Source organism: Aspergillus eucalypticola, assembly GCF_003184535.1.
Source record: "Aspergillus eucalypticola CBS 122712 chromosome Unknown BO83scaffold_3, whole genome shotgun sequence".
Classification (NCBI taxonomy): domain Eukaryota; kingdom Fungi; phylum Ascomycota; class Eurotiomycetes; order Eurotiales; family Aspergillaceae; genus Aspergillus; species Aspergillus eucalypticola.
Window position 1 is genome coordinate 81,805 of NW_020290277.1, and position 24,260 is coordinate 106,064.

Consider the following 24,260-nt stretch of genomic DNA (forward strand, 5'->3'; position numbering starts at 1 on the left):
ATAGAGTATCTAGGGAACTTGTGTACCTGGTAAACTCCATCTTATTTATTGCAGCCGAGGGAGCGTTTCCCGTCCATTGGCGAGCTGACGACGAAGGATAAGAAGGCCATACCGTGGGATTACCAGGGCGAGCTCACTCAGGGAGGCCCCGAAGGGACCCGACTATAGTCAGAATGGAGGGTATAATTGGCGGAAGAGAACATCCACCCAGCGCTGTGTAGATCAGGCCCCGCCGCATGACCGACCATCAAAACCGCTGCAATTGCCCCGAACAAGAAGCAGTGACGCCATCCCGCAGTCCCCAACAACCCGTGATTTTGACGCCGGGATCTGAGTCCCTAAGTGGACAACTGATCGGTGATGTAAAACATGGTCCCTAGCGGAATTGGTATCTTTTTCCTGACTCTCTGATAGGCTTCTTGTTGATGGGCGAAGTAATGAAGGAAAGCAATGCCACAATCTCAATGGTCGGCAATTCCACGGTGATCATATGTGGAAGTTGTCAGGAATTTTCACACCGATACCATACCGTACGTCGCCAATACACCCTGGTTACAGCACAAAACAGTTGAACCTGAACCTGCATCTCAACCTGTGCTGCTGCGTACCTACATTTGACTTCCTTTTTTTGAACCTCTCTCTGGCCTCAAATGGGAGGCTACCTCCTCCATTCAAGCCAGTAACACTGCAGCCGGTCGGAGTCACCGACATTATACTCCTTTCATAAGCAATCTGTCAGTAATTCTCCTGTGTGTGCACAATTGCCCCGGAGTACGGAGCACAGAATGTTCGGCATTAGGACAGGGGACAGGATCCAGGGCACATGCATGAAAGGTCGAACCGCTCGATGGGCACAGACTTTCCAGCCCGGGACGTGGTTCAGTCCACGGGGTTAACCATGGTCGGATTCCAGTGCCTGCCCATTCGCAAGCCCTTTTGTCCGGTCAGAACCGCATGAGTGGCTGGAGCGAAAAAAGAGTGGACTGCATAGAAGACTGGAATTTGGTTTTCTAGAACTGATGGCTGTGAATGCGTGTCTTATGGCAAGAAGAGGAATGACTGACGGGTGGCCTAAGGCGTTGAAAGCTGATTTACCACTGGAAGAACTACTACGTACTATTATTACTGACCACCACCCACTTACTTACCCGCAGCAGCAGCAGCAATCCATCCACTACTTAGTTGTACCTTCCCAAGGCAGCAGGCATTTGCCCCAACAGTCATTGGTTCGGGACACGTCGCGGATTGTACCATGGCGGCTGACGCTAATAAGAGTTTCCCGAAATAACTATCAACACATAGTTCCCAGCTGTGCAGCATCACTTTGATACTGGATTCTTCTGGCCATGTCCCTGTCCTGCTGCCCACTGGAAGAGGGATCGGTGTCGGAATATCTTAGGCCAACCAAGGTAATATTGTCACTAGTGACCGGCCCGGTTGTCGTGCCCCAGAGTTTTCGTAACAGGATCCATTCGGCCCCTCAACAGAGTTTGGTCCGTTCTCCACGAAGCCTTTAGACCACAAGTTTGTAGACTAAGGCTCCTCGACGCTTGGAAGTCTGAACCCTAACCTAAGACCTAAGGACAAGTTCCTGCCAACAGTCTAACCATTTCCAGGCGGTCTAATACTGAGCGGGCTATCTAGTCTATCCTGGCGTGAAGCGCGGCTAACCGACTTCGCTACGTCTAGAATCATCACTTGGATTAGAACAGGGGGGTGGGATGGAAAGATAGATCAGGATAAGAGGACGAAGCCAAGTTTCGGAAGAAATGTCTCCCCCCCTCCCAAAAAAGCTGTTGCGTCGTCGGAGATCCCTTGCATTGGCACATAAGGACTTGAAGGAGATAGCTGGGTCGAGTTCGAGATCTCAATCTCACCTGAAATGCTTGGTTTGGTTTGGATACCGTATGTTACGTCTTCCCGTGCCAACTTAGTCGTAGTAAATTAGCGGCGGTGCACACCGAGTATCAGCGCGCTGACTGCATGCTTTTTAAGGTACCTTGCTCTGGACAGCAAGAAAAAGTCTCCCGCTGACGCGGCAAGAAAAATGGCATTTAATGCACGACACGAATACCAGGTGAATTGGTCGGGATGGATTGCGAGTAAGAGGGGGTGAAGATCCAGGGGTAAGGCAACCAAATCGTAGGTAGGGGTTGACAGAGTGGTTCTGGAGTAACTAACTACTGTAGGCTCTAGCCACAAGGCTGACTGACAAAATCGGGGATCGCATACCTGGGGGGAAGGAGGGAGAGAGGGAGAGGGGGATCGATTTGCGTAAGAATTGGAAATCGTGCGTGACAGCTTGGCTGTTCTGGCACGAGGCTTCGTCAAAAACCATTTATTGCCCAGTTCTAGTATCCATGGAATGGCCCGTGGGCTATGTGGAGCGATAGGTTGTTCTTTCACCTGTTTCCTTTCTGTGCGTGTGTGTGTGTGTGGGCTTGTGGAAAGATAGTAATTCGTTTTCAGGGATCAACTACTGAGTTTTATGGATTTAGAGGGAAGGAAGATACATACATGCTACAGATAATGCTCGGAAATTTTTATCTGCTATAGGATTGAGTGTCTATGCTATAAGTAGTAGCAGTAGTAGTAGCAAAGAAAGCGTCCGATCAACACCGAACGTGGAAGAAAAAAAAGAAAAAGAAACCATACATAAGTAACAGTAAAGGTGTTGTAAAGTAAGTAAGGAAAGAAATGAAATGAAATGAAACACACCAGTAATGAATACAGTGAATAGTTCACACACTCCGGTTAGGCAGAGAGACCAGAGGTGCCACGCAAATCTCCTTGCGGGCGCCGAGTTGTTCCACTTTCCCTTCCACTTCGCCGCCCCCCTCTGACCCTCTCGCCGAAACCCAAAGCGACCGGACTGAATTGCGACTACTTCTTCCCGCTCCCCTCCCGCCTTTCTCCCCCCCTTCTCTTCTTCTTTTTTTCCCTTTTCCTCTTTTCCACAGGGTTACTTCTGCAACTCTGCCTCGAGATCGATCGCTTTTTCTCTTTATCTTGGCCGCCACAGCCGGTATTTGGTGTCCTGTCTCACGGCCGGCGCCAAACGGTGCGTAGGCTTTGGCCCCCCATTCCCTTCAATCCTCTTTCTCCTGATTCTTCCTTTGGGTTTTTGTGTATGTTCCTGTTGGGCTTTGCTCGTTCCGCTTCGAACTGCCCATCCCGCCCCTGGTACCTGGGTGTTGCCATTGTGTGAAACAACTCGCCTACCCGCTTCTTTGTTCTCGCCTTTTCTACACTACTATACTATACTCCCTTCTCCGGGCTTCTTCTATCGGGCTTGCCAAATCGTACCGGCAGCCTAACTCGACCTTCCCGACCTCAGTTGCGATTCGACCCTCTTACAGGTGAAACGGCGTTTCTGTGACCTCGTTCGGTGCATTGGGATATTCAAGCTGGTGATACCCTTGCTTTGTTGGAGTTTGCCTTGGTTTCTGCTGGTCCGATCTTTGCGACGGACCACACCACCTATACCTCGAATTTCTCGCCTTGACGGCCTCTTCGCTTTCCTCCGGCAGGTCTTCCTGTTCGGCTTAAAATCCTCATACAAAACCATTCATCTATAAAAGACCAAAACTAGGCGGAGAAGCGTGCGACTTCTCGGCCCCCACTCTATTCACTTATACCCTTTTGATCTATATACTGTCGCGAATCGTCGCATGTTCCTATCTCAGTAACCGCGGCGATGCTTATCGATGGCGAGAAGTGGGCTTGTGAAGCTTGCGTCCGGGGTCACCGTGTCAGCAGCTGTCACCACAGTGGTAAGTGTGGCAACTATCTCTGATGCATCACATTCTTTACCCGTCACAATTGCTAACGTGGCTTGGCTGCAGACCGCCCCTTGACCCACATTAACAAAAAAGGCCGTCCTGTCTCCCAATGCGCTCACTGTCGCGGCCTACGCAAGTCACGGACAACCCACACTAAGTGCGAGTGTGGTGACAAGAAAAAGAATTGCCACAAGAATGACTCAGATCCCCATGTTACTGATAAGCGGGATCACAAGCGTGAGCATGATGGTGATGGTGAACTGGTTCATAGTTTTCTGATCTGGATTTTACAGAGGACTCCCGTCCAAAATGTGGCTGCACTCATGGTCAGCGCTGCACCTGTGCGCTGAAGAAGGAACCCCACCTGGATACCGTTCCGGAGACCGGCCTCCCTCCACCCCCAGCTGCGGCGCTGTTGGATCAACCCAAGAAGCCGCAGCTGACATCGACCAAATCGGAGAGTACCTTGACTATCTTCCGCGATGGCCACCACAAGCCGGCTCATAAGCACAACGACATGGCTCACAAATGCGGTCTGCCCTACACGATACCCCGTTCTCATACCATCCACGCTGGCGATGTGGCCCGCCGCTCGGTCGACCACCTGCCTCTGGTCCAGCCCACGATGCTCAACGAGGGTTTCGCGAACCAACAACAGCCTGCAGAACAGTCACCCGCGCGCGGACAACATCGCCGTGTCAAGTCTGAACATGGTTCTCCTGAAAGTGCCCCCGTCGTCTCGCCGGACAACGTCCCGACAACCGTTCCCCCACTCGACATCTCGTCCTTTTTCCCTCAAGTTCAGACAGCGGAGAACGCTGGTGACGTTGGCGTTCCCGAGCCGGTCTCGATGCCTATGAAGACCCCTCTGGACCCACTGGTCACGTCGGGTTTACCCTTTGACATGTCATCATTCTCATCCTTCCCAACAACAACGACATCGCCTGTCAATTGTGTCGCATTCCAGGACCCCTACAAGGAGCCCTTCTTCACGTCACCTGAGGGCGACGTGTCTCTTCAGTCGACCGCTTTCAGCGCCCCTCCAGTCGATTGGTCAAGCTTCCCTCTGTACTCCTCGGAAGTACCAGCCGCGACGAGCACACAAGCACCTTCCTACGCAAGCTTCGATTACAACTCTATGGCTCCCGGATTCCCAGCACCGTCATCATCCGGTGACATCTCTGAAGCGGATGAGTTCGCGCCGATCCCTGGCTTGGGACGTACGGGCAGCGATCTGCACGATCTCAACAGCGTCAGCGAGGGCTCCGATATCGACCATTTCCGCATTAGCTCGGCCTCGTCATTCATTGGCCTTCCTCAGGCACAGCTCTTGGCATCGAATAACCTTGAGTCGATTGACATTGACGACTTCCTCAAGTCGGCCAACGAGTCCACCGCGGCGTTGGAGCATCAGCTCCAGGCCACCATGGGCATGGAAGCCAAGCAAATTCCGACCGAGGACGCCTTCGCTATGTCGAATGCTGAGACCTTCAAGCCGGTGACTACGCCGACTGCCAGCATGTCGATGGCCACGCCCCCAACCGAGGCCGCTTGGAACGTGGGACTCTTCGACCCCAATACTGCCCCCATGAGCGAAAACAGCAATGGCAATTTCTACGTGCCGCCATGGGTGCAGTAGGGCTGCTTTCGATGAGACGCGGCTTGCTACATAGTGTTGTGGTCTGTTCGCGGCACCTTACCACCACCTCCACACCGTCTGAGTGACACCCACGTCTTCATGACCTTGATGAGAGATGATGATAAATGCCTGATTTATCTGTGTTCTATTTAGCAGTCCGAGAGTGACACTAAACTATAGCATCCAATTTTATAAAGATTACTATTGCTATTTTATTTCTATTCGGATTTTTTTCACTACCCTCACGAGTCTTGTCTATCCCTGTGTACATTTGCCGATTATTATCCCTCCCTAGCTCCTTTTCTTTTCTGGCTGTTGTGTCGAGTCACTCGCTCTGCCTTTTTTGCTACCCGCATACATAGAGCTGATTTCTGCAGCGTTCTTCACACGATAGACAGCGGGTCTCTTTGTCTCAAACAAGAAACACTATTCTTAGTTTGTGGAGTGCGATCGTTCCTTCCATGCCCCGATCCGCAGTGGATCGATCATTCTTCTCATCAGGGACAACGCAGATGCCTGTTAAACAGGTAGTAATCCTAATCGGGGATTACGTCAACTCAGCTGCAGCGAACCAACAATAGAGCGCTAAGCATTTTGTACGACAGACGCAGACACCGAAACACTCTTTTCGGTATATACTCTGTAAGTTACAAATAAATAACCCGGTTAGAAAGAATGAGAAAGATTGATAGATTGTCAATGTATGCATCATGTATTGAATCATGTACAGTAAAGTAATATGTACGGAGTAAGTTGTGTATGTATGCATACTGTAGTAGCGGTGAGCAAAGCCGGTTCTAAGTCCGGCGGTGTGGGTTGGTTCAAATTGTCATAATTTGTGGCTTGCTTGTTGCTTGTGCTTTGCAGTTCAGATGGTTCTAGGTTCTGGGTTCAGCATGTTAATTGATGATGATGATCCCCGTCATCTGATCGATCATGCAGTTCCCCCATGAATTTTTACTGTATGTAAGTATTGTCGGTTAAACCGGGTCGGTTTATCAGTTGTTTCCATACTTGGAAGATTTGTATAAAAACTGTGTGTGGCGAGAAAAGAATATAGTTAGAACTACTAGTAGTCACTGATATTTAGCAGAACCACCATCTTCCTAACATGAATTATGATCATAACATGTTACATTCGCAGCGGGAGTATAAAATCCATTATACAATGATTCATCCACACATATATCGGTTAACTTAAAATATTTTGGTATAATAGTTAGTAATACACATAAACCCTCAAATCCACATAACTCCCATGAATACAGATTCAGTTACTTACATACTGTACAGTAAACCACTTACCCTCCCCAAAGACCGAACGAGACTGGTGCCAGTAAACTAAGTACTTAATGTACAGTGAAGTAAGTAAGTAAGTACGAACAGACCAAAGCCAAGTTCCAACAAGCCTTGTCGAGTCAAAGCTTGTTTTGGGTCTTCTTCCCCTTGCATAAATTGGGGGAATCTTTTTTCTTTTCTTGCAGGGGTGGTTGGTGTGATTTAAGTATTTGTAATTTATTGGTTGGTGGATGATGATGTGCAGGAGAATTATTGAGTAAGTATATACTAGTAGTATCTGGAAAGAATGGGTGGGTGGGATAAATGCCTCATGTGGGGGGGGGGGGGGGGGGGGTTCCGGGAGGAACTACTCAGGTATATAGTTAAGCTTTTGGTAGGGATTGCTTGATTAGTTGGTGGTATTCTACTAATAAGTGGGTGTATGTTCATTATCTGAGGGAATCATTGGAGATTGTTTACTTCTGTTCTGCAGGTCCTGTGAGGTGTCTTTGTATGGCTGTCTCGGTGGGTTGGCGTCTGCAGTGCAAGTGATATAGTATATATTTCTTCTGATAACTGTTATATGATGTGATCAATGTTTATACAGCAATGTTCATTGTGATAAGTAGTTGTTTTTGAATGATTCTTCACAATTTATATATTCTAAATGCGGGTACTAGTTGCAGACTTCAATATATATATATGACTAGTATTACTTCCTAGTTGGCAACCACTTGACTTAAGTTACTACTATCCTCCTACAAATAGGGACTTAGATCCCATACTACGTAGAGATAATTGTTAATAGCATATAGTATTTGCTAAGTACTCAGTGTCTAAGAGGACACCATGATTTCAAGGTAGGATTTTGATTACGTTAACAATCCGAAACGCCGCGGATCTATAGCAGCTTCAATGTGTGTATATATACTATGCTCACGTCGCCATGTTCCAGCTATTTATAGGAAGGGTCACAAATGCAAGAGCCAAGATATCAAGTATGATGACTAAAATTATTCTTAAGCCTGAACTAGACCCAGCACTCATTATTGCAAGACAAACATAACAGAAGATTGACATTATATAACCTGACGCTGAATTCGCTTCTACCTCAAATTTACCACTACCTTCTCATTTCTCATCCTTTAGAACCCGTGCTCGCCCTGAGAAGCCCCGGGGTATCCGCCCTGGGAGCTACCCGTGGCAGGGTAGCCAACCCCAGTGGAAGGACGACCCTCGGAATATCCAGAGCTGGGGAAGCTGCCCGTGGAGTGTCCGGAGGAAGGATAGGTGCTCCCGGCTTCAGGGCCCTCCGAAGATCCAGATCCAGGGTAGGTGCTCGCGGAGTGGCCAGTGGAAGGGAAGCTAGCGCCGCTGGAAGGGCCCTGAGAAGAGCCCGAAACAGGGTAGCCGCCCGTCGAATGCTCAGACGAAGGATAGCTGGCGCCCGAAGTACTTCCAGAAAGTCCTGAACCAGGGTAGGAGCCCGTTGATTTCCCAGTGGAAGGATAGGTACCTTGGGAGGGACCCTCGAATTGACCAGAGCTAGGATAAGTTCCTGCGGAGTGTCCGGATGAAGGGTAGGAAGCTCCAGATGAAGGACCCTCGGAGTATCCAGTACTGGGGTAAGAGCTTGTGGAGTGCCCAGTGCTAGGGTAGCCGTTGGTTGAGGGTAGTCCGCTCGACTGTTCACTGGGGTAGCTGCTGCCAAATGGTCCGGTTGAGTCTTCACCCGGGTACACGGATCCGGAGCCAGAGCTAGGATATTGCCCACTAGCCTGGGAGTTACTAGGAGCGTATCCTCCTTTTGAAGGAACTCCAGTAGATTGGCCATAAGGGTACTCGCCACTTGTGCCCTCAGAATGACTTCCGAAAGGCGACCCGGTGGACTCACCACCAGGATACTGTCCGCTCGGAGGGTAGCCCTGAGATTGCTGACCTCCAGGAGCGCCAGTGTGCTGAGCACCTGGGTACTGGCCAGTCTGGCCACCAGAAACGCCAGTAGGCTCGCTGTTGGAAGGAACAGACGAGTGGCCAGTTGGGGTGTATCCCACATAGTATCCGTCCTCGTAAGCAGAGGACGTGTCAATGCTACCGGGGTCTTGGCTGCTGGGGACTGAACCCTGTGAGGGCGGGCCTCCAGAAAGACCGCCACTAGGTGGCGCGCCTTCGTTTTGTCCGTATGGCGGGAAAACCTGGGAGGATTGGCTTTGAGGTCTTCCAGCGCCAGCAACTGGTCCGGCCGGAGCGCTCACAGAGGTTTCCGTGGGCCTGGCAGCAGCCCCATTGGCCGGCGGAGCATTGATGGAAAAGGGTCCATGGACTTGTTGGTTAGGGAAGGGAGTTGCGACAGGCCGTGAGATTCCGTGGAAAGCCCCCGACGGGACGCTAGAAGGGGTGCCTGAAGGAGTGGCTATGCTGCTACTGCTGCCAGGAGCTTGTTCTTTGGCCCCGTGGGAACCAACATTGAAGGGGAATCCGTTTCCGAAAGGACTGGCGGGCCATTGGGGCTGGCCACTCGGAATAGCAGCCCGTTTAGCATTCGGGTTGTGAACAGGAACAGCGAGAATAGAGCTGCAGAATGACAGAATGATTGCCGCTGTTTGGGCCTTCATGATGACTCAGGCTTATCAAGATTTGCTTTGAATATCCAAAGACAGATTAAGCCAGGCTTGAAACTAGGGGAGTGACAAGCGATGAAGGGCAAAAACAAGGGTTGATTGGGATGTGAACGAGAACTGCATAATCAAAGACTAGAGTGAACAAGCCCTGGTTTATATATCATAAAAAGCCCGCTTGATCACGAAACATAATATGCTGATGAGGCATAGCGAATGAAATGCCTAGACTAAGCCAGCACACATAGCTAAACCATGGATCGCTGCATTCATCTGGCAAACCATATTCGTAACCAACTCTTTAGTGAGAGAAGCCATACTGTGCACCATCGCACAATTGTGGAAACATTGCATTTGTTGGCATCCCCTTCATTGTTTTTACCGGCTTTTGGGCTTTTCCTAATAATGCTTGCAAGGGTGAGGAATCTCCAAAATTAGTTGATGTAGCACAATTTCCTCCCATGGGTGTGATGGGATCCCAAGGAATGTGAGCACGAAGGGACGCGTAGCGGGTAAAAGGGCCTCAATTCGCCGTTAGTTGACAATTCTCAGACGCGAATTGCTTGAACCAAGGCCCAGCTTCACGGTAAGCATACCGATGAATGCGAGGGGGATGTAGGATCAAGGATAGTATTGCGCGCGTCCGCGTGGTGGCACATCCCTAGATTCCTGCGCAAATGCATCCAAGAACGTGTCAGATCGTGACCCCTTGATCCCTGCCTCTAGGCTGCCCCACAGCCTGTCTCCATTAAACATGGGAAATATCGCCGAGTTAAAGTTGTATATATAGCAGGAGCCGCGCAGCTTGAGTTAAATCCATACTGTGCTTGCACTCCTGTTGTGATCAGCATTTAACCCATCTTCAATACGACATACGGGCAAGCTTAAGGCGTAGAGACCGATAAAAGTATAACCGCATTGTTGAAGAAGGCCTGGAACAGTGTATTCTGCTCTCAGTGCAAGCCTAGCCATTCTTGATCGCTGTGGCAGTGTTTATGGCGCAAATTGACTGCTTCTAATGATGAACCTTGGCTGATGCACGTCCGCATGAAGCTAATTTCAGCCTACTGCCATACTACCTCTATGACAGACGAAGAGGTGGTTGGCCTGGTTCTCGAGATTTGGGGATCAAATACTTTGGCGCCGACGAAGTCCATTTCAGCTGTTAGCAGCGACCGGCCGATTACAGGGTTTGCCAATCAACCCCTACCTGCATCTGATTCGTTTCGTATGGGCGTTGGGTGGTCTCGTGTAAGTAGTCCTGGAACGAACTTGCGAGAGCACAAGCATGGCGGAGAAAATATGCAGTCTCTTGTCCATCTAGCAAGCTGGATGCTGCCATGCGGACCAGTCTGTCACTCGCTTCGGAATGGACTCCTCTAGCCGCTTCTCTGGAACTGGCGTAGATGACTTTCAAGAGCCCTAGTCTATATCAATGGATTGATTAGCGTCAGCACACCGGCAAACTGATGAGACCCTGCATCCTAGACGCATAAACACCGGCGTTTTGGAGCCTCTAAAGGTCCGCGTAATGACGGGTCACAGGCTTATTGGAGTGGAGACAGCTCGCGCGTGTTATCAGGATTAGACGTAAAGTCTTGGAAGATATGGTGTTCGGCCTTCGAGTGCATAAGCTCGGTACTTTTGCTAGACAAGATTCCTCGCTTCTTGATGCTAAGCATGGAAGAGCGTAAACAAGATGTGCAGGATGCAGAGTTAGTTAGATGGATGCAATACACAATTTATATGCGTCGGGCTCTTCCTTGTCCAGACGGTGCAAACCCAGTCGCGAAGCACCGAAAGAGACAATGTGCAACTATTTAAATTGATGGCCAATCCGTCTGTTCTAGAGTTGGAAACACGTTAAAACCATGTAGCATAATATTGGGCTGCGAGCTTTACTGTGATGATTAGTATCTCTGGTGCTCATATGAAGCTATCTGACCTGGCACGCCGCCTCACTGCCATATGGTGAGAAAGCGTACCTGAATACTTTCCAAACAAGGCATTCAGTATCCCACGATCAGCATCAAATTTAGTCATGAAAGGTTGGGTCATTTGACAGACACTTTCCATGGATTGAAATGTGTGGATCAATTGAATATAAATTGGAAAGGCTAAGACTGATCATTTTGAAGACGTTTAAAGCGACAGAGTTCCCCTGACAGGTGATGTAGCATGTGGTCACATGTCTGTTTGTCAGTTTGCTCTGTCATCAAGTTAGTTGACTTCTTGAAGACATTTTCCCGACCCTCAAGTCTCGAAAGTGTCGCTACCACATACATATAGAGACTATGACGAGTGCTGCACCTCATATCGTCGAGCTTCCTTGCTCTGCATAACCCTACTGATTCTTCTCAATACCTCAGGACTCTCTTGAGCGCCCATCCTCAGTTATAATTAGCAGGCTGACACACAATTGTTCGTCGTGCAGTTCTCTGATTATCCTTAATACACACGTACAAACACGCGTCCTAGACGGCCTCTAACAGGAAGCAAAATTCAATAGGCGAGTTCGTGCGTCGCCACGATATGACCTATCCAGTACCCGCCATAGCTAGTGCGGTGTGATGTGTACGACGTGATTATCGACCTCCGGCAGCAAAGGAGCGGGAGAACAGTAAGCGGTGTTTCCAAACTTACCATGCGCATATGCGCACTCAAAGGATAATTATCGTTGACTTTGCTCTTCCAGGGTCTAGCCTCGCACAATAACAGTCGACAGATAATCAAATGAGAGATCGGATATGCTTGTTTCACCAACAAGCAGCACCGCGTCATCGATATACAAGGTTGGGTCTAACGCCATCAAAGATCCGCACTGTCATGATGTTTGGTGACTTTCATATTATCTGAAGGGCCAACATGTTCTCGGGTCCAGATCACTATTCTTTTTCAGTTGGCACTAGTGAAACCTTTGCATACTATGCAGCCTGTGCTGAGTAGCTTGCAGCACTAGCGTCTCAAAACCTTCTGTAAAATGCATAGGATTCCTTCCATGACTATCCAAAAGTATTGTTGCGCTTTAAGCTAATCTTGGACTGAAAACCAATCCGATACATCATCCTGGGAGTCCCCTGCTGGTGAAACAAAACGTCATAAACCCGAAAGGCGGAAAGGAGGGGTGTCCTCGTTCTCCCTCGAAGGGGAGAGCACGCCCTGCAACACGAGGTGCCCTATCTTTGCCGGGCGCGGATCCTCCTTTGGTCTTGGTGGACGGTTATTGAGGTTTACCATGCAGTTGCCGTCAAGATCTGCCCACTAGACGCGTCTCATGCATATCAAAACTCCTGGAGCCTCCCTGGAGAAGGAGATCGGGAGTACAGGACTGAAGGTTCGAGGAGGCGAACAGATCATCTGCAGCCCCCCTCGCATGCACGCCAGACCCTTGGCAGCAGGCGTGCCCGAAATAGACAACTTTTGGCTTTCCTTCATCTGTTATTTGCCTTTCTCTCCTCATATCGGCTGATATTACAGGGAAACACAGGGGTACCAGGAAAAGTAAGAAGGATCAAACGCGGCCCAAGCAGGCAGATATCGCCATGATAGACCCTTGCCATGAGGTGGCTCGTTGCGGTGTATCCTCCATCCATACATTTATAAGGCCCTCTCAACCCAGCCCATCGAACTCATCAATTCCCTCAAGCCATTAAATATCCTACGAACTGAAAGCGCTCGTTAGCCCTGCTATCGCTACTCTTCCCATTTTAGACACCATATCCTTCGCTTTGAACAGCTTCACTCGTCAAACATAGACCATCAAAATGCATTTCTTGAACATTGTTGTCTCGATGATGGCGTTCGCCATTACAGCACTGGGTACATGTTCCTTTGATTTTGCATCATCTACCTTGGACTAACATCAGCATTCACAGCCATTACAATCACCCAGCCTAAGAATGGTGACCAGGTGGACTTTAGCAAGCCCTACACCATCAAGTGGACGACCGTGGCGTAAGTGAACACGGGCCCATTTGACTGTCACACACAACTAATTCATCTCCCGGATCAGTTCTGACCCTACGAACTTCGACCTCATACTGGTCAACATGAACAGCCAGCCCACCGTCAGCAAGAAGATCGCCAATGTCAAGACATCGGATAGCAAATACACCGTTGACAAGGTCATCGGTATTCCAGTTGCGTATGTATCTTCCAACAGCCCAGCCGTCTTCTTATGGCATATATTGTACGATCCTAACGAACGCGCATAGTGAGGGCTACCAGCTCAACGCCGAATCCAACACCACGCAGAACACCGGCATTCTGAGCCAGTCGCAGCAGTTCAATGTGACCAAGGTTGGCAAGGCTGAAACAAGTAAGGAAAATTCTATTTCATCATCATCATCACCACCGTCACCATCACAACCATCATCATCTTCACCGTCATCATCACCATCACCATGTATCCGCCCACATACCAGCACCATCATCACAAAAACCACTTCCCGCCCCTGCATCAATCACCAGACTACTTCACCATCTAGCACCGCTCCCTCCGCCTCCACAACACCGGGTGAGTACGTACAGGATGTGAAATAGACGGGTCTCTAACCGTGTTCTCTTTACCTTGCCTACAGCTTCAGCCACCACTAGCGCCACCCAGACAGCTGCTGCGTCTACCTCCTCGTCTGCCGGATCTGCCGCGTACACGGGCACGCTTCCTGGCTCCGCCGCCGTGATCGGTGCACTCGCAATGGGCGTAATTGCCGAGATTCTGTAAGTGAAAGAAACAGGCACTTCGAAGTCGCACAAGCCGGTCAGCGAAGCGATCGATAAACCTGAATCGAACCGACCCGCACGACACGACAGCGACCCTCGTAACCTCGTTTCTCGAATGATCGACTCCAAAATTAGGACATGACACGCAGGCCAACCGAGCCAGCTTCATGTTTCAGCGATGAGTGTAGTACTATCTGCTACTCCAACTTTTCTTTTTCTATTCTTGCCCTTCCCCTCACACATTCCTCCTTCCCCGCTTTCCTTCCCCTTCCCCTTCCCCTCGTTCCTTTCTTATTGTCTATCTTTGACGTCCTTCCACGAGTGATGTGATATTGGTACATTATTGGTTTCCCTTGATACATAGTTTTAAATGCGCAGATGGAAATGGATTTATGGCACTGTTACACCTTCTCTCGTTCTCCACAATCATTTAATACAATATTTTACCATGCCGTTCTATCTATTCTAACTTTCCTTTATTGCCGATGCTGGATATGATACGTCACTAGCGCGGCACTCGCGATCATGCATGTCGGCGCTGGCAAACCTAATTCCTGAACACCCTGCAAGGAGGTTCACTCTGGCGAAAGACACTATCAATTAAACCAGCCTATCTACAGTTGTCTGAACACACCTCAGCATTAACAATAACCTCCGACTAGAGACAAGCTCCATGTACCTCAACCGTGCACGTATTCCAATACTCACATGAATATTGAACACCTTAACCCAAAACTACCTACAGTAGTAATTCTGCTCCGTACTACCAAACCGAACAGGTCATTTACAAATGCACTCTGTCCCGGGGACTCCGTTGCATTCAAGTACTAGTAGGTAACTTAGGTAACTAGTAGTACGGGCCACCCTGTCCCACTATAGATTACTATAGAGTACTAGTTAACTACTATTCCATACTTAGCAGCACATACAACAGTACACATAATGCAACCCAGCCCAGTTCGAAATGCAAATGAGGGCCCCGCCCAAAAGCACTTTTCCGTACCAGATGAGTTGATTAGTATCCTACATAAGTATACTTTTTAATTAAGTAAAGTAGCTGCCTAACCCTCAATTATACTAAGACCGGTATTCGCACAACTTATGATTGCACCCCAAGGCCCAACGGGGATCATATGTGCTATGTGGCTGTAATTTTTTTGTTGCTTCTGTTGGCTCTCAGTAAGTACTTTAAACTAGGAATGTCTCTTTTACTGTACTTTGTATACATGATGGGGCCATATGTGTCATGTGTATCTTAGTTTAGTGACCAATATAGAGCCGGTGTGACTGTAACATCAACCAAGTAACTACTACTACTACTGCTGCTGCTGCTGCTGCTGCTGCTTACTTACTTGACTGGGACAAGTCGGTTCATTCCGATATTTGCGAAACACTACACAGTACTTAAAATACCTACGAGTAAGTACAGAGTAGTATGGTAGTATGTGGCTGGTAACGAGCTAGGCCGATTAAATAGATCTTATGCATTGCAGCGAGTACTACGGTGTACTGCTACTGTTTCGTTAATGACACATGTCCAGGTATTCACAAGAGATCGTAATACTACCGGATAGATTTAGAATGATGGGTATATTTCCTAATTCGATAGTTGTTTACATACATATTTACAGAGCAGCTACGAGATTGTGAACTACTTTGATAGATGGGCCGATCCGGGGGTCATAGTAATGTTCACAGTGATCCCATCATCGAGTCAGCACGACCGGACCCGGTGGCGCTGGCACTGATCGCAGGCGAATAACTGTAGTTGTCGTTGATTCCTTCTCGGGGACGATCCCAGGTGCGAATGTGGCCTGGTTGGTTGGAGAAGAGTTGTTAGCAATGTTCTGAGGGATGAACTTTGGGAAAGAAATTCGGGCTGCGAAATACCTTCGAGTGAAGATGTCATGATGGAGTCTTCTTGGAAGCCTAGCCAGCAGATAGGGTCTTCACCAACGATTTTGGACTGCGCGAGTAAGTTAGCCTTTCTGAGAATTGCGAAATATACTTAAGGGGGTGATAACTACCATGATCGGTGGTAAGAGGGCGGTTCGTGCTCTGGGTTCCACCGGATGACGAACAGTCGGATCATAACTGTTATAGGTATCTGCGGTCTCCTGAGAATCGGATCGCATTCGGGTTCCTCCGCTATCGGCTCGGTGACGGTTGAGGTGTTGCGTGTTCGAGACGATCATGCTGGTGCGTTGGCGGGCGTTGGCTTGATGCTGTTTTCATGGGTTAGAACACTAGGAATCCGTGTCTATTGTTGGTAAACGTACTACTCTCGGTCGGTGCAGCATGCCCACGCTGAAATCCCATAGCAGCAATCGACAATCGTCACCAACGCTACCAAATCTGTAAGTACGGTCGTCACAGCGCCATGGGTCAAAAGCTACCGCAGAGACCCAGGAGTTGTGGCCCTGGCAACGTGCGACAATCTTGCGCTCTGGTAACGACCAGATCGTAACAAGATCGTCTTGGCCTCCGGTTACTATGTATTTTCCGTCCGGCGACCAGCAGACGCATATTAACCCTCCGTAGTAACTGCGGAAAATATCCAGAACCCTAGCAAGACGTTAGCCCACGCTTTCCTATACCGACAAAGTGGCAAGATTGTGGTCGCAGCGTACTCTTCCTTCAAGTAGTCCATAACTCGTAACGATCCATCCTCTAAGACAACAGCCAAGTGTCTGCGGTCCGGGGAGAAGGCGAATTGCGTGATTTTCTGGTTCGCGAGTTTCCACAGCGCAACTGGATTGGTTTTCTGATTTCTCGAGTTGACCGACTTCAGGATTTGCAGTGGCTGCCGCCCCGACGACGACTTCATCGTTTCAGCCGACGGACTGCCCAGTTCCGGTGTGAAAAGAGCGTCTTCTTTCTCCTTGTCGTATACCACCAACTGTCCGTTCGCATGAGCAGCCATGAACAGATTCTCTGAACCAGGAATCCATTTTATATGCGTCACAGGAGAATTGTTGACGACGCCGTTCTTGTTGATACGTGCATACTTCTGAGACATCGGCTCGTACCATATAATGTCTCCAGCCGAGGAACCCATGACAACATCTATGTGTGATGTGCTCTTGGTTAGCTCATTGATATCATGGCTTATCATGTGCGCTTTGGTGAACAGTATCTTGGTGACAGGCTCTTCCTTCTGCTTAGCACTGAGATCCAGCCACTGGAAGGCACGATTGATATTTGCAAAGGCAAATAGACCATCCGGATTCCGATCGTTCAATCGCTTGGTTGCCGTCTCATGCGTAATGACCCGCGAGACGAATGACGAGCTGCTCTTTATGATATTGTTCTTCGGCTTCCTCCTCTTCAATCCTTCCTTCACAGGTGGTGCTGCTAGAGCTGGATTGCCATCTCCAAATAAAGATGCTGCGCCTGCGCCATCCACGGAGGTTGTGGGGGTCTTGAGCCGGCTACCGATGCTAACCAGCGAGAGCTTGACACCTGATGTCGGAGGCGCCGGAACGGTCGCAAGTGGATTGGGATTCATGAGCGGGGCTTCGGAGGGATGTGGAGGAGGGGTGGCTAAGTGTAGGTCATCTCGGAGGAGGTAAGTGCCTATCGTAAAGTCCGTCAATCAGCAAATCCAAGCAACCTTGCGGCGACGTGCATGAGTAAATATGCGCATGCGCCCCTTCAGAAACATACCTTCTCCGGCTTGTAAGGGACAGCCACCCTCTGGATGGCTGATGATATTATTGGTCTCTACAACTGGCACCGCCATGCCATTCGACGCCCCGGCCGCATAGGCGACGGGGACGGTATAGCGAGGCGGAGGTGGGGGAAGGACGCTGGATCAAGGGGGTCAGCCAGGTGAAGAGACGCAAAAGAGTCGTCATAATAAATGTAGATAGGGCTGAAAGGTAATGGCGCTCTTTGACCTCCAGGGAATTGAAGGCCGACCTATGATGCGCCCACGAGGCGGAGATAAGGGACCAAGGACGTTGATAACCGGGCTTTCAGCTTTTGGGTTGGGAGGGCAAGTCTTACAACATGGCTGCGGATACCACAAGCAGGCACACCGGTCAATCAGCAATAAATTAAAAGGAGTTTGGAGGGTGGTGTGACAGGGGCCTTGGAATGCGCGATAGGCTTGTCAGACAATCGTCGTAGCGAATTCCCTTCCCCCCCAAGAGCGGCACCCTTGACGGTGCCACTCAGGGTGGCTTGTAACGTTTCTAGGTTGTGAGAGGACTGGTCCAGATGGAAGGGCTGAAAGCAGGTCGTCGTCGTCGTTCGTGCAAGGGAGAGAGGGCGGGACCGAGGCTCTCGAATGGGCGAACGCTCTGTTGGCTAGTAGGACGAGGGAGATGATCGGGGAGGAGACTCGCGGGAAAGTCACTTGTAAGTCACTTGTGTACTCGCAGGAAGCTGGATATCGTTGGGTTATATACCCCGGAGTTGAAGATGGAGAGGAGAGAGAGGCGGGGAGAGGTACCGGGTAAGAACTTGCGCAATGGCCTTATAACCTGGGGGGATCGAGCGACGGGGGGATTTGAAGCCAGAGAGAAGAGCGAGCGGGCGGCCAATTCCGGGGTTGGTCGAAGTTGGCGCGTGGGGCCGCCAATCTGCCAGGCTTCAGTCATTCCCTCTTCTTTTCCCCCCAATGCTAACGGCGCCAGAAACCCACACTAGTCCTCGTAGTCCAAAGTCAATCACTCTTGCGTCGTGCCGCCCCGGTTCTATGGGGACTAATCTACTCTCGTGGCCGGCATGGCAGGTTTAAATGAACGAGTGGATCACCAGCCGTATTTAGGCCGTTCATTATGCATCATACTTTATTACTTCTTACTAGTCGGTTAACTGGCGATACTTTGCCGGCAAACACACTAACAACCCAATATACAGACTCAAGGGTATCTATTTGACTCCACAGGAATACGACAGTAGTGTTCGCCCCCGTCACACTCCGCTTCCACTAACTCTCCGCCAAATCATGACGGCCGCCGCTCCAGCGCAAACCACTGCCCCAAGAGCAATTCCCCATGCCATCCATTTGCCTTCCACATCTTCCTCGCTCCGTGGGAAGGCCGTACTAGGCTCCATCGCCGCTTCTGCAATGTGGACAAATACCTCCTGGATGGAGCTCCAAGTGGCACTGACATGAAGAGGAGGACTCGGCATATTCAACATAGCAGTGTATTCGTGGGGCTGATATTCGGCCCGCTGAGTAGTCCGATCCAAGTCTGCCTTGAGTGCAATAAAAACACTGGGAAGCTCCTCCAAGTGAGGATATTTGGCGCGCAGCGCTGGGATGTATGCAAAGGAATCGGGATCTGACGAGTCATACGTGTACACGATGACATCGCACTGGTCCAGCAGTTTGACCTGATTCTCGAGGAGGGCAGGCTCCAGTTCCCCGAGCTCATCGAGGATGAGGTAGCACTGTTTCCCTCCCGGAAGCTCGACTGTGTTCACAGCAGTTCGGGGCTGGATCGTAGGCCGATAAGTATTACTGAATCCACGGGAAAGAAAAGCGTCAAGGAGTGCAGATTTGCCTGAGCCTGCAGCCCCAAGGACGTGACCAAGAACAACATTGCGGCCCACACGGCCAGGACGCTTGCGTCTCTTTCGTGGTCGCGTAACCTTCAGCGCTGCTGTTGTAGAAGGATTGCTCCGGTCGGACGACTCGAAACCCAGGTAGGCCAGATACTCCAATGTTGTCTTAGGCGACGTGAAAGTAGTCATACTCCATTGCGCAAGCCATCCTTGAAGGGTGACATGGCCGGCTTCGTTGCGAACGGTAGAGGATGGGAAGGAACCGTCCGCCCATGAAGCAGGCAATCCCGGGGTGGGCGCAAAGAGCGACGCCAGCTCCGCATCATTCAAACCTCCGTCATTATCCTTGTCCGAGAGTAGGAAGAGGTTCACAAAGAATCGATACCCCTCTGGCGAAAGCTCAGCCGACGCATAAGGGGGCACGTCAAACCTCGGGTGAAGGAAGTTCTCCTGTAGTGATAGGTTGTCCGTGTATTGGAATGCTCGTAGTATGATCCAAACAGTCTCGTGTCGACCCTTTTCCGCATACATCTTGTTCAGCTGCAAGAAACCGCGGCAATCAATGCCTGAGGGTGTCACGGAATGAGGATGCGTCCTCTGAATGGTCTCCTTGATGTGAATCAAATCTTCCTCACTCAATGGCTTCTCAAAGCATCTCATTTGAAAGTCCTTAATCTCTTTATCAGAGAGGTAACCATCCCTATCCTTATCGCAGAGGTAGAAAATTCGCTGTAACGCCGCGATGGCTGCCGGCTTCAGGGAGGATTCTTTGGAGTCAAACAGCGGTGCGATCGGATGGGTAACCGCTTTCTGGCAGAGGAAGAAGGCTTCATTGACATTCCGATGTTCACGGGCACTGGTACGGATGCAAGAGTCGATTTCCTTAAACTCCGCCATTAATGGTAGCATTTCCTCCTCAATGACCTGGGCCTCGGTGTGATCTGCAGCAAGATCGGACTTGTTCGCACATAGTACCACGGGGACATTGACCCCTAGAGAACGAAAGTAGGGTAACCAGAATAGAGCGACTCTCTCATAGCTGTAATGGTCCGAATACACGAGTAGGATTACATTGGACTTCCGGATCTCCCTGGCCAGATTATTGCGCTCCTGCGGAAGAGCGGAGGTGTCTACCACCGTCGTTGTCGTGACATTCTCGGGGGTACCGATCGTAGGAGGGATGGTGATTTGAGGTAGGATAGGCTGGATCTTGTTTGTAACGAACACCCCCTTCACAAGGGAGGTGATGAGACTGGACTTGCCAGTGCCCTCATCACCACAGACACAGATTCGCACTGAGGTGCTGTTAGTGAGTAGATGAGTGAGCAGCTCAACGTAAACATATCGAACCTGTAGCCATTGCGGATCTGGAAACTTTCAAGGCGACTGGGGACGCCTTAATCAAATTATTGGGGCATGCTCTAGAAAGCTTTTGTTAATAACAAGGTCAACCCGATTTGAAAGTCCAGGCCAATCGAAACGCGATGTCACTAAAGGACTCGGTCGGCTGGGAACTACGATGATCGTCGGAGCCTCGGCGGTGGCTGTGCCGTTCTTGCGGCCTCAGGTTCCAGCCGGTCGGGTTTCTTACGATAGGTGTGGCTGGACTAGTAGATACTGGGGATGAAACAACGCAGGTACCTAGTAATAGCGGGTGGAATAGGGGAGTGCTTCTGAGATGGCTTCGTGTATACTATTTCAAGCTGATGGAACTGGAGAGTTACCAAGACGAAGACCGAGGGAAGAAGCTGGTAGAAGCGGTCCCAGCCACACTCCCCCGTATTCATTGATGCCGCCTGCGGAAAGTCCCCTCTCCGAGTGAGTACAGCCCCCTCGATTCCCACGGTTGCTGACCTTCCCCATGAATCAGATGAGTATATTATTCATCGCACAGGAACATTTTGAGAGAGCGATTTGCACAGTCACCGAACAGTACAGGGTCGTTGTGGATGGTGCAGAGTTTGGATAATTGAGCCTTATCGTTTGCGAATCGCAGTTGGTGTCAGCCGTCATCTGGTTCCACTTCCGGTCGCTCCCATAGAGACGAACAGCCTTCGCAGAACATCCTACTATCAACATCCTTCTCTCTTTTTCCACTCCTTCTCCCCTACCCCCTCTTCTCTCCTAACCCTCCCTTCACCCTCAGTTTCCGTCAAGCATAGCCAGAATGCCTCTCGGAATTCACAACCCGTTACCTTCATCGTTAGGAAGTATGTTCCGCGCCGCTTTCGTTCCAATTCCCCCGCAATCCTCTTGAACAGGTGGTTTGGCCTGCGACTAACAACCAGACAGGCGAATGTAGAAAGGCGGGCAAAATCCTCGCCTCGTTTGTCGATCCACGACAAGCGTTCGGACCTGATAAAGTCATTCCCCCGGAGATTTTGGCAGGAGCCAAGGTAATTATCAAAATCCACACTCAAGCTTGTTGCTCAAAAGTCGCACCCGTCACTCACGGTTTCTTCCCTAGGGTCTCGCCGTTCTTACTGTCCTGAAAGCTGGATTTTTGGGCTCAGCTCGATTCGGCTCTGGTGTCGTTGTCGCTCGACTAGCTGACGGAACATGGTCTGCTCCGTCGGCCATTGCCACTGCTGGAGCTGGATTTGGAGGCCAGATCGGGTTTGAGTTAACCGACTTCGTGTTCATTTTGAATGATGCCGCTGCCGTTCGGACGTTCTCGCAGGTCGGAACCCTGACGCTAGGTGGAAACGTTTCGATCGCTGCTGGACCGGTCGGACGAAACGCGGAAGCTGCTGGCGCGGCTAGCACAAAGGGTGTGGCGGCAGTGTTCTCATACTCCAAGACCAAGGGTCTCTTTGCCGGTGTCAGTCTGGAGGGAAGCATGCTGGTGGAACGTAAGGATGCGAACGAGAAGATGTACAACAGCCGGGTCTCGGCACGCCAGCTCCTCAGCGGAACCATTCGACCTCCCCCGGGCGCGGACCCTCTCCTGACCGTGTTGAACTCGCGTGCGTTCTATGGCAATGCCCGGAATGGTAGTGACATGTACAACGACATCCCCGTTTATGATGACAGCCATGACGATGTGGTTTGGGAGGGCCGCAGGGGCGAGGCGTATGGCGAAGGAACGCGGCGCGATCGCACTGGGTTCAGTGGCTCAGGCTCAGATGACTTCCGCGACCGACCCCGCCGTGCGAATACATGGGCGGACGATATATACGATCGACCTGCTGGAGGGCTGAGCCGTTCGTCGACTACTCGGTACAGCGGTCGCAACGACACTTACGACTCATTCAACCGCAGCCGGAGCAATACTACCCCAATGGATGAGGACTATGTATATTCTGACCGGAAGCCTAGCCGACCCACAGCTCCGAAACCCGTGTTTGGACAGCGGACTGGGGCAGCTCCTGCTCTACGCCAGGACCAGGCCATAGCACTTTATACTTTCGATGCGGACCAGGAAGGTGACCTGGGTTTTAAGAAAGGAGACATTATCACCATCCTCAAGAGGACTGACAAGAAAGAGGACTGGTGGACAGGGCGGATCGGGGGCCGAGTTGGCATTTTCCCAAGGTAAGCAGACTTGAAATTCGCAGGAAAATGTGTTTTCCTCGGCCATGGAACTAACCATTACTATTTAGTAACTATGTCGAGACTGCTTAGGAGTCGGCTTGTCCTAGTTGGACTCACGCGGAATGATATTTGACGACGCGAGCACCCTTAACGCCATGTTCCTCCTTCACGAATGCTTTTATGTTCCTCTTCCGTTTGATATTCAGCTTCCATGTCATCGTTTAAGACTCACCCCCTTTAGTTTTTGTTCCCGAAGATTCTCTTTGCTTTTTCCTTTCGGATTTTCTTTAGTATAAGCGCCGGAGTTGCCTGTTGGGCCGACCAGCGGATTCGGGGTGGCTTTTGAACGGATAAGTGACAAATTGGGACAGTTGCACCTGTGTATGTGTTCGCTTTGGCGATGGTTCTAGCTTTAGTATATGCTTGTGTGATAGTGTTGGACCACCTTTGGGTTATACATAAGACTTCCCCATGCTGTTTTGTTCTTATTTGGGGACTGCAGGTTTATAACTGTCAAAAATGGAATATTCCCTCTTTGTTGCAGCGCCAAGGTTGGATTGATTGGACATGTTTTAGATGATTGCAGCTGCTTCTTGGCTGATATGCTTCTCCCTTGCGAGGAAGGGAGGATTAGTGACAATAAAGAAACGGGTGGCTGCCGTCAGAAAGGTCCGAGGAGTGTCAAGGAGTCGTCAGCAGTCAAGCTCCCAGCGACGTTCAAGTTCCTTGCTCATCGCATTGCAGTAGAAGCGGTCGGTACATTCCTCGGGAGACTCTCCTGCACCAAGTTGAACTCAACCAGGACCCATCCCTCTGGGCCATTGGACCTCGTGGAGCCAGCCCCTCCGCAACATCCTCGAAGTCATCGGATGAGGCCCGCTCGGCCAATAGAGGTCAGGAACACAAGGCACGAGACTCGCGCCGGGTCTCACGCGAGAAGGCAGAGAAGCAGTGCGATTGCAAATTGAGTCCATCGTGCGACGGACTCGTTCTTTCTCTACAGTCTTCTGGAAGAACAGCGGCATGCCACTCTCATGCCAGATAATCTCCCTCATTTCCTAATAATACGAGGACGAGGCTATGGAAGGAAGACGGATACGTCAGCTGAGATTCTGAGTTGAAGATTACGAAATGACTCAGGCGATCATCTGTAGGTAAGTTAGACAGCAG

General features: G+C 50.2%; 5 protein-coding genes across 5 annotated transcripts; 3 read left to right on the forward strand and 2 right to left on the reverse strand.

Annotated features, from left to right (window-relative positions):
• Nucleotides 1-3,453: 3,453 nt before the first annotated feature.
• On the forward strand, nt 3,454-5,781 carry BO83DRAFT_129163 (copper fist DNA binding domain protein). The gene is made up of 3 exons (XM_025526088.1): nt 3,454-3,773; nt 3,846-4,019; nt 4,076-5,781. The coding sequence occupies exons 1-3, from the start codon at nt 3,698-3,700 to the stop codon at nt 5,419-5,421; spliced, it is 1,596 nt and encodes a 531-aa protein (XP_025391955.1). The 5' UTR covers nt 3,454-3,697; the 3' UTR covers nt 5,422-5,781.
• Nucleotides 5,782-7,844: 2,063 nt separating this feature from the next.
• On the reverse strand, nt 7,845-9,314 carry BO83DRAFT_384905 (uncharacterized protein; the record flags this gene model as incomplete). The annotated part of the gene is made up of 1 exon (XM_025532599.1): nt 7,845-9,314. One exon carries the CDS (start codon nt 9,312-9,314, stop codon nt 7,845-7,847), a length of 1,470 nt encoding a protein of 489 aa, XP_025391956.1.
• Nucleotides 9,315-13,081: 3,767 nt separating this feature from the next.
• Nucleotides 13,082-14,040, forward strand: BO83DRAFT_423133 (GPI anchored serine-threonine rich family protein; the record flags this gene model as incomplete). Its single annotated transcript, XM_025535080.1, has 5 exons — nt 13,082-13,136; nt 13,193-13,271; nt 13,330-13,461; nt 13,532-13,833; nt 13,898-14,040. The coding sequence occupies 5 exons, from the start codon at nt 13,082-13,084 to the stop codon at nt 14,038-14,040; spliced, it is 711 nt and encodes a 236-aa protein (XP_025391957.1).
• A 1,594-nt stretch (nt 14,041-15,634) lies between these two features.
• On the reverse strand, nt 15,635-21,026 carry gem1 (ERMES complex Ca(2+)-binding regulatory GTPase GEM1). The gene is made up of 8 exons (XM_025535738.1): nt 20,907-21,026; nt 18,964-20,851; nt 17,706-17,848; nt 16,670-17,615; nt 16,319-16,604; nt 16,067-16,264; nt 15,930-16,005; nt 15,635-15,853 (listed from the first exon to the last, which is right to left on the reverse strand). Exons 1-8 carry the CDS (start codon nt 20,914-20,916, stop codon nt 15,732-15,734), a joined length of 3,669 nt encoding a protein of 1,222 aa, XP_025391958.1. The 5' UTR covers nt 20,917-21,026; the 3' UTR covers nt 15,635-15,731.
• Nucleotides 21,027-21,535: 509 nt separating this feature from the next.
• BO83DRAFT_129313 (SYLF and SH3 domain-containing protein) lies at nt 21,536-23,436 on the forward strand. The gene is made up of 4 exons (XM_025526090.1): nt 21,536-21,766; nt 21,849-21,952; nt 22,024-23,090; nt 23,159-23,436. The coding sequence occupies exons 1-4, from the start codon at nt 21,724-21,726 to the stop codon at nt 23,178-23,180; spliced, it is 1,236 nt and encodes a 411-aa protein (XP_025391959.1). The 5' UTR covers nt 21,536-21,723; the 3' UTR covers nt 23,181-23,436.
• Nucleotides 23,437-24,260: the final 824 nt, after the last annotated feature.